Genomic DNA, 15,538 nt, shown 5'->3' with positions numbered 1-15,538 from the left:
GGTCTTCGAGAGAGTACTGCAGAATTCGCGTCGCGCATACGGTCAGATTTCATAAAGTGCAACGAGAACAGACAACGGAAAGAACCATAGATAAAATTCGAGAAACTTCCGATGCAGGCAGGTGCGTCTTGCGCTGAGCATAATAGTTGTTAGACGGTGAAACGCGGTCACCCGATGAAAGACAAGTATACATATCAATATGAATTTTTGTAGTGTATGACTAAATCCATTGGCGTTCTCTTACTTTTGTGCTTCAATGCGTAAAATAACGTCTTCTTTAAAAAGTAAGTAGAGCGACAGCGCATTTTTGCTGCAAGTCCGACGGCTCGTATCTCGAAACAGCGCGTTGACATCCCCACAATTTGATACAAGTCAATATGCCTTGCACACGCACAAGCTACAATTCGTAAATTGCGGTACGTGCCATGAGTTACCTAGTAAAAACTATTTATTAAAGAAGGCTGGCGTCATGTAATAGTTAATTACGCGCTATGAATCGTTGTGAAAGTAATGTCTGTAATGTAGTTGTACGGTGTGTCACAGATGCGTTTGGAAAACTTGTTGCGATTAAAAAGACCTTTGCCGATACGAGTTGACAGAGAGACGTTGCAGCACGCCGAGTGCCAGCTGACCACGGCCACCAGCCCGCAAGAGCGCCGCGCGGTGGCCGACTTGTTCGCCCTGGACGTCGCCCTCGCCGCCTTGAACCGCGCCGCCAGCAGGAACACTTCTCCGCTGCGGCTCAAGTACCTGGAGTCGATGGACGCGGCGCAGATATTCTACATCAGCTATTGCAGCCACTACTGCGACAGCCAGCCCCTGCTTCGCGCCCGCTCCATGTGCAATCTGGCCGTCAACGGTTCCAAATTCGGCACCGCCTTCGGCTGCCAACCGCCAGCTGTCCGACAGTGCCTGTTCGTCTGACTCCCTCGGCCGTCGAGACCCACGGCGTTGCGTCACGGCGAGCGTTTCTTATACAGCAGTAGTTGTAGCACTCGTGAACTCGGGGGCACGCGATTCTGCCACGGACTTTGGACTTGCGCCAGAACCGATGTGCGTTTAGTTTCGTTCATCACCTTATTCCCGTTTTGTTTACCCTATCCGCGTCCCCTTAAGTGAACTATGAATTCGCTATCTAGCCACTGACGCCACTATCGATGGAAACGTACAGTGCTCTCGCGCTTTGATCTTACATTGCTGGTCAACGTTACTTATCACCGTTACTTACCTTCGCACGATCATTCGTTACAAACTGAACTCAAAACTCTGCATATTGGATGTTGTTAGTATTGCTTAACAAGTCTGCGTATATTTTCCAAGAAGTACTACAACGCTTTTATCCTCGCCGTTAACCTCGGTTCCACTTGAATGGACCGTACTACGTCCATGAAGTAATTAAGTTATTTTCTAAATTAAACAGTTACAAACGATTGTTTCGCTGTTGTCGCTGAGTACACTGTCACTAATTATTCCGTTTAGTTCACAGCCGGATGTTGCACTGAATTTGCCACAGCAAAATAATTCCAGCGCTCCTGGAAGTCAATGGCAAATTCCACAGAGGCCAATAAATTCAACACCGACAACGCCTGAAAGGTGTTGTAACAGAAGACTGCATGCTTTCTGCATTTCATCAGGCCATAGTAAAATGCACGAGTCGACCGGAAATCAAAAGGATGTCGCCAGACACGGTTGCGAGAAACCACATTATGCCACTGCCGTTCAAAGAATGAAATCAGAGAGACCGTATTTTTAGCACGTTGGCCATCGAGTTCTATGATTGGCCGACACAGCAGAAGTGAAGATGCCGGTCCACTTGTTTCGAGGAACATCGATCCGCAGGCCCTTTAATACCAATGATGCATTCCACGGCCTCCGAGATCACTAAATAAGCCACTGCTCTAGGTGAAACACGTCTGCATTGTGATCTGCTCCGTAACAAAGCAGGCCCGCTGCACCTACATAATCACTCCAGTAGTAGAAATAAATTTTACACAGTTGTTTTGCTTCTTTGTAGCCATATTCATTTTTTATACCCTTTGAAGGTTTTTGCTATACCTGTACGGCGCCGAGGTTATGGTTGATGTTTCATGCGTATTAGACAGCGCCGCTTGTTTAGACGTATACTGCCATCACTAAGAAGTCGTCCAAAGATATTTGAAATTGCGCTTCCGCTCACCGGTGCGAACAGCTCGACTTGTTCCCCTCCGAGCGGTCGATCACGCGGTCGCAAGCGCTTCGTCTGGTAACTCCAAGGCGTGCGTGGAGGAGATGCTATCGTTTTTTACGACCGCCGCTGTCAAATTTCTGGTAAGCCAGCGCGGTCAAAGTTCACAAATACTAATCAGTTATCTGTCTCTTTGTTTTCTGTTGCGCTTCGCCTATTCCCGTACATCTTAAGACCACCGCTGCCCCATTTCCGGCAACCCAGCGCGGCCAAAGTTCACAAATACTAATCAGTTATGTGTCTTTTTGCTTTCGGTTGCGCTTCCCCTATTCCTGTACATTTTACGACCACCGCTGTCGCATTTGCGGTAACCCAGGGCGGCCAAAGTTCACAAATACTAATCAGTTATGTGTCTTTTTGCTTTCGGTTGCGCTTCCCCTATTCCTGTACATTTACGACCACCGCTGTCGCATTTCCGGTAACCCAGGGCGGCCAAAGTTCACAAATACTAATCAGTTATGTGTCTTTTTGCTTTCGGTTGCGCTTCCCCTATTCCTGTACATTTTACGACCACCGCTGTCGCATTTCCGGTAACCCAGGGCGGCCAAAGTTCACAAATACTAATCAGTTACGTGTCTTTTTGCTTTCGGTTGCGCTTCCCCTATTCCTGTACATTTTACGACCACCGCTGTCGCATTTCCGGTAACCCAGGGCGGCCAAAGTTCACAAATACTAATCAGTTATGTGTCTTTTTGCTTTCGGTTGCGCTTCCCCTATTCCTGTACATTTTACGACCACCGCTGTCGCATTTCCGGTAACCCAGGGCGGCCAAAGTTCACAAATACTGATCAGTTATGTGTCTCTTTGCTTTCGGTTGCGCTTCCCCTATTCCTGTACATTTCAAGACCGCCGCTGTCGCATTTCCGGTAACCCAGCACGGCCAAAGTTCACAAATGCTAATTAGTTATGTGTCTCTTCGCTTTCGGTTGCGCTTCGCCTATTCTCGTACATTCGCCTATTTCTGTACAATTTACGACGATTTTACGCAATATGATAAAACAAGGTTCGGCGAGGAGCTGCGTAACTTCCAATTCAAGCAGGCACACCTTGCGCTGAGCGATAACGTCCAACATTTGTTAGCCGGTGAACAGCGCTGGTGGGAGAAACATAAACAAGCAAGCACACGTGCAAATATATATATATATATATATATATATATAGATATAGATATTGCGAGTCAGCTGTTAAGCCTCAACGGTTTATTTCGCAGCTCGCGCGCTGAAGCCGAAGACGCTGGCCATGATGATGAATATATAGAGATGAAGAAGATGAAGGGATAAAATAATGCTCACACAATTTCCCCCGCGCGTGGAAGCGGCCAACCTGGCCGATGGTTCGACAAGCTTTTAGCTGATGCAGTTTTCCGAATTGCTGTATCTGTAATTATTGCAGAGTTATGATGTTGTACAGATGATTCGTAGTTTTTAACGTAGTTATTCAGCCATATTTTTTTTAAAGATTCGGGATCTAAATCAAGAATCGGCTCCCGAGAGCCACCACTGCAGTCATACACCATATAAAAGCGTCACGTAATACATCATATCGTGCGTCAACTCTCCTTCTGTCGCCAAATTTTTAATAGTCGATCGTGGGCACACAGAAAACCACTTAATACAGGTAGGCTCCAGCAGAATCGTACACTGGCCGCCTTTTACGCTGCTCTTCTCGATAGCAATCTTGTCGTATTGACCATTTTCACGACGATCTCGTAGGCTCCGCCATGTTTAGTCCCGTGGTGACGCGTCCATCGCTTGCCTGTGCTGCCTCCGTGTTTACAATGGATGTGAATGACACCTGGTGCGGCTGAGCAAAACCTCTGTTTCGGTGGATATCTTAGACGGTGATTGAGTGGACCATACGAAGCTTTGGTCACAGCTTCAGAGGACATGCAAGGACTTTCGGTGCTCATTAGGCCTTATCCAAGCAGTGCAAGCAGAGTATACGGTGTTTGTAATAAAAGCGGCGCCAGAAATTTATTCCAAGCTGTCCAAACTTCCCGCTTGTGAATCAAAGCAGGATCAGTGTGTTTCGCTCTTGGTTCTTCATTTGGCAAACACTTTGAAGTAGCGGCTTGTCATGTTTGTGACTCAGTGATGCTCGTCGGTGTGGTCGCTATCCTATTCGGTGTCGCTGTGGCCCATTTCCAAGCCTAGATGATCTGTACTTGGTTAAATCTGGTAGCAAAGACATATTATCGCTAGTCACTCGCGTATTATGTGAGCTGTCACGAAACGTTCAGCTTCGAACATTCGTGCGTAGTCGGTGTATTCGTCCTCACTCATGCTTCGGCGCTTTGACTCAAGGGTGAGCCCATTCACTTATTCTTGATACGTGGGCGATATAGTAGCTGTAAGTTTTCGTGTAAGTTGAGGTGGATGCGTTTGGATAAAGTGCGAGAAACTTACTATGCCAGGAAGCGGTGATGCTGCCTGTGTCACCGTGTAACGAGTGGTACTCTCTCTTGCCAACGTTTCGGGATTGAAGTCCTTTTTTTGGACGTCCGCAATCAAACAGTGACGAAAAAGTGAATTATTTTGATCCTCTAGGAACAGCCAGGCATTGCGAAAGGTGTCCGACAGCACATGCAGTCCTTGTGTAGCAGCGTTCCATGCAATTGGTCAGACAGATTCATTCCATTCCATAATTTGCCAGTCACTTTTTTTTCGCAGCCAACTACTGCACACAACTTCCCTCTACCGCTTGACATATTGCAGCAGCGTGATTCCGCGCGATACAATTCGGAGACCTCAATAGTGTACATCACCGATTCTCTTGGAAAAGAATTGGGCTTCTTCGTGATTGTGTGACGTTTCGCCAAAGTATGTACCTTGTATCAAATTTTTGGGGCATAAGTGCTTTTTGAACTTTCCTCGAAAAGGCAAAAGTTGGTTTCAGGTAAAAAAAGTAATTTTAATGAGGTGTAAAAGTAGCTGAAATGACTAGACTTATTTTAGAATATTAAACTCGTGTGCTTCTTTCATGTGGCGTCATAGGTGAACATATTTCTTCCGAGTTTAGTTGGCTCAATTAAAAAATCAATAAGTTGGGCGTATTCAGAATTATTTCGCATAAAGATCGCTAAGGTTTCAGTCATAGCATTTCTTTACTATGTTTCCCCGTTGCTCAAGTTTATGCTAAAAATAATGTAGGACAATTAAAAAATGGGGTTTCACGTGCCAAAACCACGATCTGATTATGAGGCACGCCGTAGTGGGGCACTCCAGAATAATTTTGGCCACCTGGGGTTCTTTAACGTGCCACCTAAATCTAACTACTCGGGCATTCTTGTATTTCGACTCCATCGAAATGCGGCCGCCATGGCCGGGATTCCTTCATACGACCTCGCGCTCAGCAGCCCAACATCATTGTTCCATGGTCTGCGTATAGTCTGCATATCATGGTCTGCGTATCACGTGTTAAAGTGTCGTTCCGCTTTCAAGAACTTAACTCGACTTCGCTAAAAAACACTCTTTACGTAAAGTTAATGACCAAAGCAGTTGGTCAGGAAACCATGAAAACACGTAGCTATTATTGTAAACTTAACTTCATACTTCGGAAAACATAAATCGCAGGAGCATCGGCTGATTTTCCTGCATTTTTTTGCAAGCTTATAAAAGAATTTCAGTGATCCTAAATTTTTACTGAACTTCTGACTGTATACACGCAATGACGTTTATAATGTTATTATACTAATATGTTACTGTGTTTACTGTTTTTTTATTATTGCTCTTCATATTGTATTTGCTAATGTTGTACTAATTTTCCATGTTGTACGAGTATTCTTTTTGTTCTACTGATGTTTTTTTCTCCTCGATTTCATACGAATATGTTACCGTATTTCCCCTTACACGATGCATTCTCGAAGGCCTGTAAGGTACTCGTAAATAAATAAATAAATAAATAAATAAATAAATTAACGATATAATACTTTCTCACATCTACCGCCACACTTTAAAAAAAATTATGGGGTTTTGCGTGCCAAAACCACTTTCTGATTATGAGGCACGCCGTAGTGGAGGACTCCGGAAATTTCGACCACCTGGGGTTCTTTAACGTGCACCTAAATCTTAGTACACGGGTGTTTTCGCATTTCGCCCCCATCGAAATGTGGCCGCCGTGGCCGGGATTCGATCCCTCGACCTTGTGCTCAGCAGCCTAACACCATAGCCACTGAGCAACCACGGCGGGTGCCACACTTTTCGTATGCCTCCTACTAATGCTGGTGCATAATCGCTATCTCACTCACATATCACTGTTTTAAGCTTGCTTCTAGTAAACGACTACGTCCTCACTACAGATCGAAAAATTCTGATAAAAAAATGTTCCACGGCGCTTTCTGCATTGGTATTTTATGATTAGGCACTGACTTGTAAGCTTTCCATTGCAATAAAAAGACCATGAAAATTGGTTGACAGAGCCTTTAAATGGGTCCTGCAACGGCACCAGGGAAAGCTTGTAGTTCAAAAGATGAAGCTCGACTGAGACACAGACAAGGAAACAAAACCACATCACGAGTGCTGACTGACTACCAGCTTTATTTGCACTGAAACCAGCCTATTTATGCGCAATGACTTGCCACGTGACATCACAGTTAATTCAGATATGGTCACGCGTGATCAACCAAAACAAGATACTGCAAATGATTACGAATATAAAGCCACAGAAACAGAAAGAACAACATATGTTCATGGAACTCGGTTTACTATTGCCATGTGTTTCATGGCTGTGAGACATGGACGAGCGGCAGCAGTGGACGCTCAATCCAATTTGCTATTTTGTGCAGATGTTGTGTGCCTCTGGCACATTGCCTACGCCATCAGTGGTGCCGGAAAACCCCCTGTGGTTACGACCGAGAGCATCTTCAAACTTTTCACAACCAGTGCCGTGTCCCTCTTTCCAAGATCTGGCTTGGTATTGTCACGGCCACTCGATACAAATGCACAGGGTGCGGCCCGCTGCGCTGAAAGGCATCTCGGGCCTAGTTCTCCGTGCGCCCGCTGCGGCGCCACTGCTTGGGGAAGGCTGCTGATAGGGAGCGCCTTCACAGCTGCGTCGGCACGCGCGATCTCCACTCCAATGAAGGCGTAAATAATGCGTTTTATATTTGGAAATTGCAGATAAAGGTCATCATTAGAAGTGTTCATTACGCCTTGTAGCATAGATAAGAAAAGCCAAACTACAAGCAGCACCCCCCTACGTGCATTACGAAAGAACGCCGGTGCGACAACTGGGCTGGGACGGAGTGAGCCACCGGAAGCACGGCGTTCAACACAGAGGGAATAAACGCTTCCTTCGGTTTCATCCGAGTCCAGCCTTTTTTATCTCCACGGAGATAACTCCTGCGCCGGGAGTAGACATTACACGCCACAAACGCCAACCGATTGTCACAGGGGTGGAAATCTGTTCTACAATACGCTTGAACGCTATCCGTGACGGTTGCCCGTACGATGCACGACCGGGTAACGCACTTTCATCAAGAGGTTCTGCTTGAAGGAATCTATAAGTACTTTTATTCACTTCTCGTGAACACGTACGCAAAGTAAAAATTCTATAGGGAGAACTTGTACAGAGCTTCCAAAGTAATGCAAATTAACTTAGATGGAATAAAAACCCTTATTATTGCAAATAATCATCAGTAGATTGTTTCTCATCAAGACGAAGCATGTTGAGTGATGCTGGAGCTTATCTAAGGAGTGCGCCCCTTTTAACGAAGCTTAAATTTTCCTCTCTCTTGCCAGTGTTCCTGACAAGTATGACTCGCCCACGGCCGCTCGTTGCAAAAACAATGCGCTTTTGCATCGAGCGGCCGTGATTCGCCCAACAGCGCCACCCACGTCCCCATCCTGCTTGGCATCAAAATCCCCTCAAGCCCTGTCAAAAAAAAAAATTCTGGCTATATGCCTGGATGCCCACATTTAAGTAATTAATTGAAACAAACAATTCAATACGGTGAAGTTGTCGGAAGTTTACAAGTGCAGCTGCAACCAAGAAAAGTAAAAAAAATGCTTCATCCAGCAGCTTGATACTTTTATTGCATTGTCATAAGCAGGGAAGAATATATTCACTGGTATTCACAAACGGAGAACCTTCCTTGAGAGAGATTTATGCGACAACCTCAAAAGTCGCTCCACTGTTGAATTAACATTCCCAGCCCAGTTGGCTAAGAGGGGTCACAGCAACTTCAAGAATATTTTGCAAAGCTCCTCAGTTTGAGCATGGTCATTTCTCCCACACATTAACTCCCGACGCTGTGTGAAATGTGGAAGTAATACTGACATCAACAGGTGGCACAGATTGCTGCTTTTTCGAATCTAATCTGTCTTCATGACCCGCTGAACAAAGGTGCAAGTCAGCTGGCCTAACCTAACAACTTCCATTTTAGGGCATGACAAGCCTCCATTGCCCATATTTGCTATCAGCCCGTAGAGTGGCCCGGTTGGTTCGGGTGCTTCTAGCAGGGTCTTGCAAAATTTGTGTGGCACCTGAAAACCGGTGTCCAATGTTTCATAAAGCAACAACTTGATTGTGGTAAGGAAGGATTCTGCTCAAAGAGGCGTAACAGTATAAATAAAGTTATGGAGCGCGAAGTTATGCACAGGCTTCAGAACTTCCAAAAGAACTCACATTAAGCTAGGTCAATTAAAAAGTAATAAAATTAAGGTCACTAACATTAGGCTCCATTTAAAACAAGATTTGTGTCCACTACAAAAAACTGTTCGTACCTTCTCACAAGCTTGTACAATGTACCCAGACAGAAAAGCTACTGGTGTTGGTTCAAGATCTGCTTCTGCATCCGACCATAGCTTTTGAAATTCTGTAGTACTGTGGATATTTGTGGAAAAGTACTGTGAATAGTTGCAAAACACGGTCGGTACTGCAGTCGGAAGCCGGAGCCTAAGCTTCGTGTTCTTTTTATAGTCATTTTCTGTAAAGTACAGGGAACATACCGGAGACCTAGCTGTGGCTCGGTTCCCGCTTGCTTCCTTTTCCCGACACTCCTTGGCGAGAGATATTTTTCGGCCACGCTTCTTGATGCTCCAAGTCGCAGGGGAACTCGTGATATTTCACATTCGGGTCCTTTTTGGCATTTGTGTTGCAGAGTGGCACACAACAGTTGCGCGGCATCGCGCCACATGAACGAGGCTGGCTACGGCCCACACGCACACCGAAGAGCCTTAACGAAGCCCAGCAAGCACAGGCAAACTTGCTCACACACACGCACGCGAAAAAGTACGAGATGATTGCATATCGCACGAGGCAAACACGTTCTGACGCGAACTTGCTCACACAAGCACGCGAAAAAGCACGAGACGAATGCACATAGCACGAGGCAAACACATTCTGACGTGAGAACCTGTCGTATCGGCGCCGCCGCTATCAGTGCGCGATCGACGAAAGACAGGAGACGACTGTAGTCCAAAACGCCAGCAAGGGGAAAGAGCCCCGTCTTTATTTCAACAGCCGTTTAAGTAGAACCAGCGTGACGTCAGTGACACGTGGTTCCATACATGCGTCAGACGCAATGACTCGGCGCGCCCTGCGGGAGCGTGCTTTCAGCCGCAGAGAAATACATTCCAGCACATCCCCCCTTTTGCAAAATGAAAGTGGTTTTCGCGTATGACATTTAGCACACCCGCACATGAACAAAAAGCAAGAACCCTCAGTGGTACTCTACCACGAACAAAACCTTATTCATCAATCCCGTATCGAACTGGTCGCTTAACCACTCTACCAGACTTGGTCACAGTCACTGAGGCAGAAGGTACTAAAGTTGAAGTCATAGCCCCCGATGCTAAAGGTAACGCATCTGTTAAGGTAGAGCGTGACTCCCGGTTCGTAAACACCAATTCGGATTAATCACTTTCGTTTGGAAACTGGTAGCTGCCTTCTGCCTTCCTCTGTTCTGGCAAGTGGTTGAGCATTCGTCGGTTACGCCGGAGCGTACTCCCATCCTGGGTGCGTATTATGTAGGACCGCGGTGTGGCGGCTGTGGCTAGCACCGTTGCTCTAGTCTTCATGTCCGTTACCCAAACGGAATCACCAGCTTTTAGTTTGTTCAATTCTCGGGTTCTGTGGCGCCTGTAGCTTCTTGTTGGCACTGTCTTTGGCCGCAACATTAAGCAGCGGTGGCTGCACTGGACCACGCAGCTGCGGCGTCATTGGAACTCTTGTCCTAAGACGCCGGCCCATGAAGATTTCAGCCGGACTAGGGCCAAGAATGCCTGGGGTTGCCCTGTAGGCAAGCAGAGCCAGGTACGGGTCCTTAGATTTAAGGATCAGGCGCTTAACTGTTTGCACCATACGTTCGATTTCCCCATTAGCCTGAGGGTACCTAGGGCTAGTAGTAACGTGACCAAAGCCATAATCGTGTGCAAACTTATCAAACTATGTACAAGAAAATTGTGGTCCATTGTCTGTCACTACGGTCTCCGGGATGCCATGGCGTGGAAAAATGCTTTTTAGCCTTTCTATCACCGCCCTAGCTTTTGTTGAGGGAAGGAGGGCTACTTCCGGATACCGTGACAGGTAGTCGACCACGACAAGATAATGACAGTTGTTAATAAAGCACAAGTCGACCCCAACTCGTTCCCACGCGAAACTTGGCGTTGGGGTTGAAATCAATGGCTCCGAGTTCTGGTTGACAAAGCGCGCACAAGTAACACATTCTTTCACTTGCCGCGCAAGTTGTTCGCCGATGCCTGGCCAACAGACCAATTCCTTTGCCAAAGCTCTAGTTCTCGCGATTCCCTGATGTCCATCATGTAGATTTTTTTTAGTACTTCCTTTCTTAGGCACTGAGGTACAACCAGTCTGGTCCCTTTTAGCAGCATGCCATTGCATTCGGCAATTAGTGCTCTTTCCTGCCAGTACGGAACCAAGTAGCAAGGAAGGAGGAAATAACTTTATTGTGTCCTGAGGAACCCCTCCCCACCCACTCTTGGTTTAGTGGCAGGCAGGGGTCGCGGGCCGCACCCACGTTGGGACGGGAAGCCCGTGAGCCTCCGCCCTTTCGTGAGCCCTCTGGACGGCCCGGAGCTGGGTCTGGTGGTCGTCGCTTTGCAGGGCGTCCACCCAGTCTTTAGTGAACACGGTGCCGCTTAACGCGGAGCATTGCCAGAGCATGTGCGCTAGCGAGCAGTACGATTCGCCACAATCCGGACATTGCGGCTCTACTTCTGGTGAATAACGGCTCAGTCTGCCTCTCTAGGAGAACGACCCTGTCTGAAGCATTCTGAATATCGATGACTGGTCTAGCGAGTTTAGCGTGGGGGAGTGGGAAGGTCCTCCTCGACAGCTGATAGTGTGTTGTTATTTCGTTGAAGGTGAGCAGCGGGTCTCGGTGCTCCCCTCCCTCCCCGCCACTTCGCTCGCCACGATCGCCGCGGTGCGCGAGTCCGCGCGCGCGTCCGTGCGCCAGCTCGTTGGCGTTGGGAAATTCGGGTTGCACGTCGGCCCCCATGTGGGCTGGCAACCATTTGACGATGTGCTGACCCGCGGCTCCCTCGCTGCCGAGGACGGCCGCCGCTTCCCGGGATATCGAGCCCGAGGCTAATGCTCTTGCCGCCGATCGCGAATCTGTGTAGACGTAAGGACGTTCGGGGTCTCATTGCCATGGCTATTGCCACCTGTTCGGCTACTTCGGACGTTACCCCCTTGACCGATGCTGCGTTAATTATCGTGCCATCCCAGCGTACCGAGACGGCCGCGTACCGGTCGCTGCGTCCGTACTGGGCCGCGTCTACAAATGCCGCCAGGCCCGGGCAGTTGGCGGTCGATTTCAGCAGTGCTCGGGCCCTCGCCTTTCGGCGCCCATCGTTGAATTGCGGTTGGACGTTTCTCGGAAGCGGTTCTACCTTGAAAGTGCCCCTAACCGCCGCGCTGAGCGCAATCTTGCGTGCGTTGCACTCTGCCTCGGCATTTATTCCTGCTTCTTCTAGGATGCGCCTGTCGGCCCTGGTGGTCGACAGCCGCACGACCTGCAGTGCCTTGGTCTGCGCTTCGATGATTTCTGATAGTGTAAGTAGCAAGGAAGCTTTGGTTTTTTTGGCCAGCCTTGGCGACACAACTTAAGCAAGGCTTGACAAACGACGTCAGTGTTTTCCACATCGCGTATTCTGTTAACAAAATTGTCACCCATTTGAAGCCCTTGCACACATGCTTTGACGAAAGACGACACTTCTGAGACTGTCAGTTCCCCGGCTAGTTTATCTTCTTTCGTCGGTGCTCTTGAAAGAGCGTCCGCCGTTATCAAGCTTTTACCGGGAACGTACACAATATTAAAGTGATACCGCATCAGCCGCATTCTGAAGCGCTGAACCCTTGGCGGCAACACATCAATAGGCATTTTACCAAGCAACGAAACGAGAGGTTTGTGGTCTGTTTCAAGCATCACCTCGATACTTATGTATTCGTCGAATCTATCGGCAGCCCATGTTAACGCTATAGTGCCTCCTTTTCCACTTGCGCATAGCGCTGCTCAGTTTTCGTTGGTGACCTTGAAGCAAACGCTATCGGCCGGCGCTCGCCATTGCGTTGTTTCTGGAAAAGGACGGCACCGAGACCGTAAGACCGTTCACCGAAAGAATCGTGGGAAGGCGTGGATCGTACATAGCCATGCACTTTGCTCATATGCTTTGCTGAGCAGATAAGAGATTTAAAGCTTTCAAAAGCCGAGTTCTGAGCAGGGCCCCAAGCCCAGTGTCTCTTTCTGCAAAGGCTCCCGTAGCGGGGCAGTGGTTTGCGCCAAGTTCGGCAAAAAACGGCCTAGGTGATTAGCCGTGCCCAGAACACTGCGTAATTGCGATATATCAGAGGGTGCTTTCAGCTCTTTAATGGCTCTGAGTTTGGCCGGATCCGGCTGTACGCCTTCCTCGCTGAGTAAATGGCCCAGAAAGCTTATGCTTCGGACACCGAACACACACTTTGCTTTGTTTAAAGTTACGTTAGACTGGGCCAGCTTAGCTAAGACGTTCGATAGCCTAGAGTCATGTTGCGCTTTGCTGTCGCCAAAAATGAGAATATTGTCCATCAGGTTAACGACGCCAGGAAGGCCTGCCTAAATTTCAGACATTCTTTGAAAATACTCTGGAGCTGATGTAATCCCGAATGGCAACCTAGTGAAACAGTACCGCCCAAACGGTGTAATGAACGTGGTCAGCACTTCTGAGGCCTTGCTGAGTCGCACCCGATGGAAGCCGGAATTCGCGTCTAATTTGGAAAACCATTTTGCACCGGCAAGAGAGCCCAGTGCTTGGTCGACAGTAGGCAATGTGTATCTTTCTCTTAAGACAAACTTGTTCAATTGCGTAAGGTCTACGCAGATCCTTACATCTCCCGAGTGCTTTTGTACAGGTACAATGCCGGCACACCACTCCGTTGGCTCTTTGACTTTACGAATGACGCCCATTTGTTCCATCTTCTCGAGTTCTCGTTTCACAGGCTCCTGAAGCGGTATAAGAATCCTGCACGGTGCGCTTATTGCAAATGGAACAACATTTGGTTTAAGCCTTATTGTATACTCCCCGGGCATAGTGCCCAAGTTGTTGAAAACCTGAGGGAACAAAACTTCGTAGTTGGGTTCCTTGTGAGCCACAGAGTCAACGAACTTGATGACTCCCAACGCTTCGAGAGCCGGCAAACCCAGCAGTACATGGCGCAAAGGACTGACCACATAACACGTTTGGCGCGAAGTTTGTCCCCTCCAAAATATATCCGCCTGAAACTTGCCCAGAACATTTACCAGCGAAAGGTACAAGTGTCGTCTGTACAAAAGGACAGTGGGGAGGTTTTTTTGGGCGCGGTCGAGGCGCCTCGCGCCAAAGCGCGTTACGTTCAGGTATTAACTCCGTACCTGTTTTTGCAAAGGTCGACTAAGGCGCAGAAGTGTCCGTAGTTACAGCATCATTTCCAGGACTTCCCACGAGCTTGGAAAAGGCCGACGAGGTCTTGACTGGCGCTAGCGGTGACCGCTTAGCCTGGAGAAGTCCCTTTGAGACACGCCTTGCCGAAGTGTCCCTTTAAGCCGCAGTTGAAGCACCTCTGGCCTCTCGCTGGGCAGGCTGTCCTTGGGTGCGAGTTGCCTCCGCAGAAGATGCACGGTCCCTCGGAACGAGCTGATGTCGGCCGGGTTTCCTTGCAGCGTCGCGGTTTCCTGCGGTAGCCCACTGCGTCGACATTGACGTCCTCACATGGCTTGCACGGTGTGTATTCGTGGACTTCGTTGCAGTTTCGAAGTTCTTCTTGCTGCTGCTGAACGGTCTCTTTAAGGCGGGCCCTCGCCAGAGCTGTTGCGAGAGACAGCTTGGGATCCATTTGGAGCGACTCGGAAAGTTTTTCATCCCGCAGGCCCACGACGAACCGGTCCCTGATGAGGCGCTGCTTGTATTCTCCGAAGTCGCATTTGTCCGCCAAGACGTGTAGAACAGTCATAAACTGGTCTATTGACTCGCCAGGCATCTGGTGCCGCTTGTGAAAGCAAGCGCTCTCGTAGACAACGTTGCTCTCCTTGACGAAGTAATCGTCGAACTTCTTTTTGACCAGCTCAAATTTCTTCGAATCTTCTGCAGAAAGATTGAAGCTGGCGAAGATGTCCCTTGCTTGTCGACCCATGGTATAAAGCAGAGTGCGTACTTGTGCCTCTTCCGGGCGCTCACTCAGGCCCGACGCATAGCGATAGTCGTCGAAGTGCAGTATCCACGCCGGCCACTCTGAGGTAGTGTCGAAGTCCAGCGGTGGCGGCTGCTGAAGACCCGGCGGCGATGCAGTGGCCATTGCAGCTTCCCTTTCTGACGACGTCTCGACGCTCTTTTCCATCGCTTTTAAAAGTGGGTGGATCGCATACCTTCTGACACCATGTCGTATCGGCGCCGCCGCTATCAGTGCGCGATCGACGAAAGACAGGAGACGACTGCAGTCCAAAACGCCAGCAAGGGGAAAGAGCCCCGTCTTTATTTCCACAGCCGTTTAAGTAGAACCAGCGTGACGTCAGTGACACGTGGTTCCATACATGCGTCAGGCGCAATGACTCGGCGCACCCTGCGGAAGCGTGCTTTCAGCCGCAGAGAAATACATTCCAGCACAGAACCAACGCCCGCTTAGCACCGGCGCGAAGTCGCGAAAGTGGATGGATGGATGGAAGGTAGAAGCGTCCCCTTTGAAACAAAGTGATGGCAGTTGCCACCATGCTCAGCTTTTTATTTTTGTTTAACTGTGTTGGAAGTTATTAAAATTCGCCATTTTCTTTAAATATGTCTTCCTACACTTTTAACCTTATGTCACCTCTCTGCTTTTGAGTCACCAATCCTCCAATCGCTT

At 48.4% G+C, this 15,538-nt stretch overlaps 1 protein-coding gene across 1 annotated transcript; it reads right to left on the bottom strand.

Moving 5' to 3' along the window:
- Positions 1-13,953: 13,953 nt before the first annotated feature.
- LOC129383591 (uncharacterized) lies at positions 13,954-15,294 on the bottom strand. The gene has a single exon (XM_055068217.2). It carries the CDS (start codon positions 15,035-15,037, stop codon positions 14,195-14,197), a length of 843 nt encoding a protein of 280 aa, XP_054924192.1. The 5' UTR covers positions 15,038-15,294; the 3' UTR covers positions 13,954-14,194.
- Positions 15,295-15,538: the final 244 nt, after the last annotated feature.

Source organism: Dermacentor andersoni, chromosome 8 (genome assembly GCF_023375885.2).
Source record: "Dermacentor andersoni chromosome 8, qqDerAnde1_hic_scaffold, whole genome shotgun sequence".
Classification (NCBI taxonomy): Eukaryota; Metazoa; Arthropoda; class Arachnida; order Ixodida; family Ixodidae; genus Dermacentor; species Dermacentor andersoni.
Note: the sequence above shows the minus strand (reverse complement) of the source record. Positions and strands in the feature narration are given on the sequence as shown.

Bases quoted from the DNA above. Each gene is read 5' to 3' on its own strand.
- LOC129383591 (XM_055068217.2), bottom strand. From the start codon at position 15,037: ATGGAAAAGAGCGTCGAGACGTCGTCAGAAAGGGAAGCTGCAATGGCC.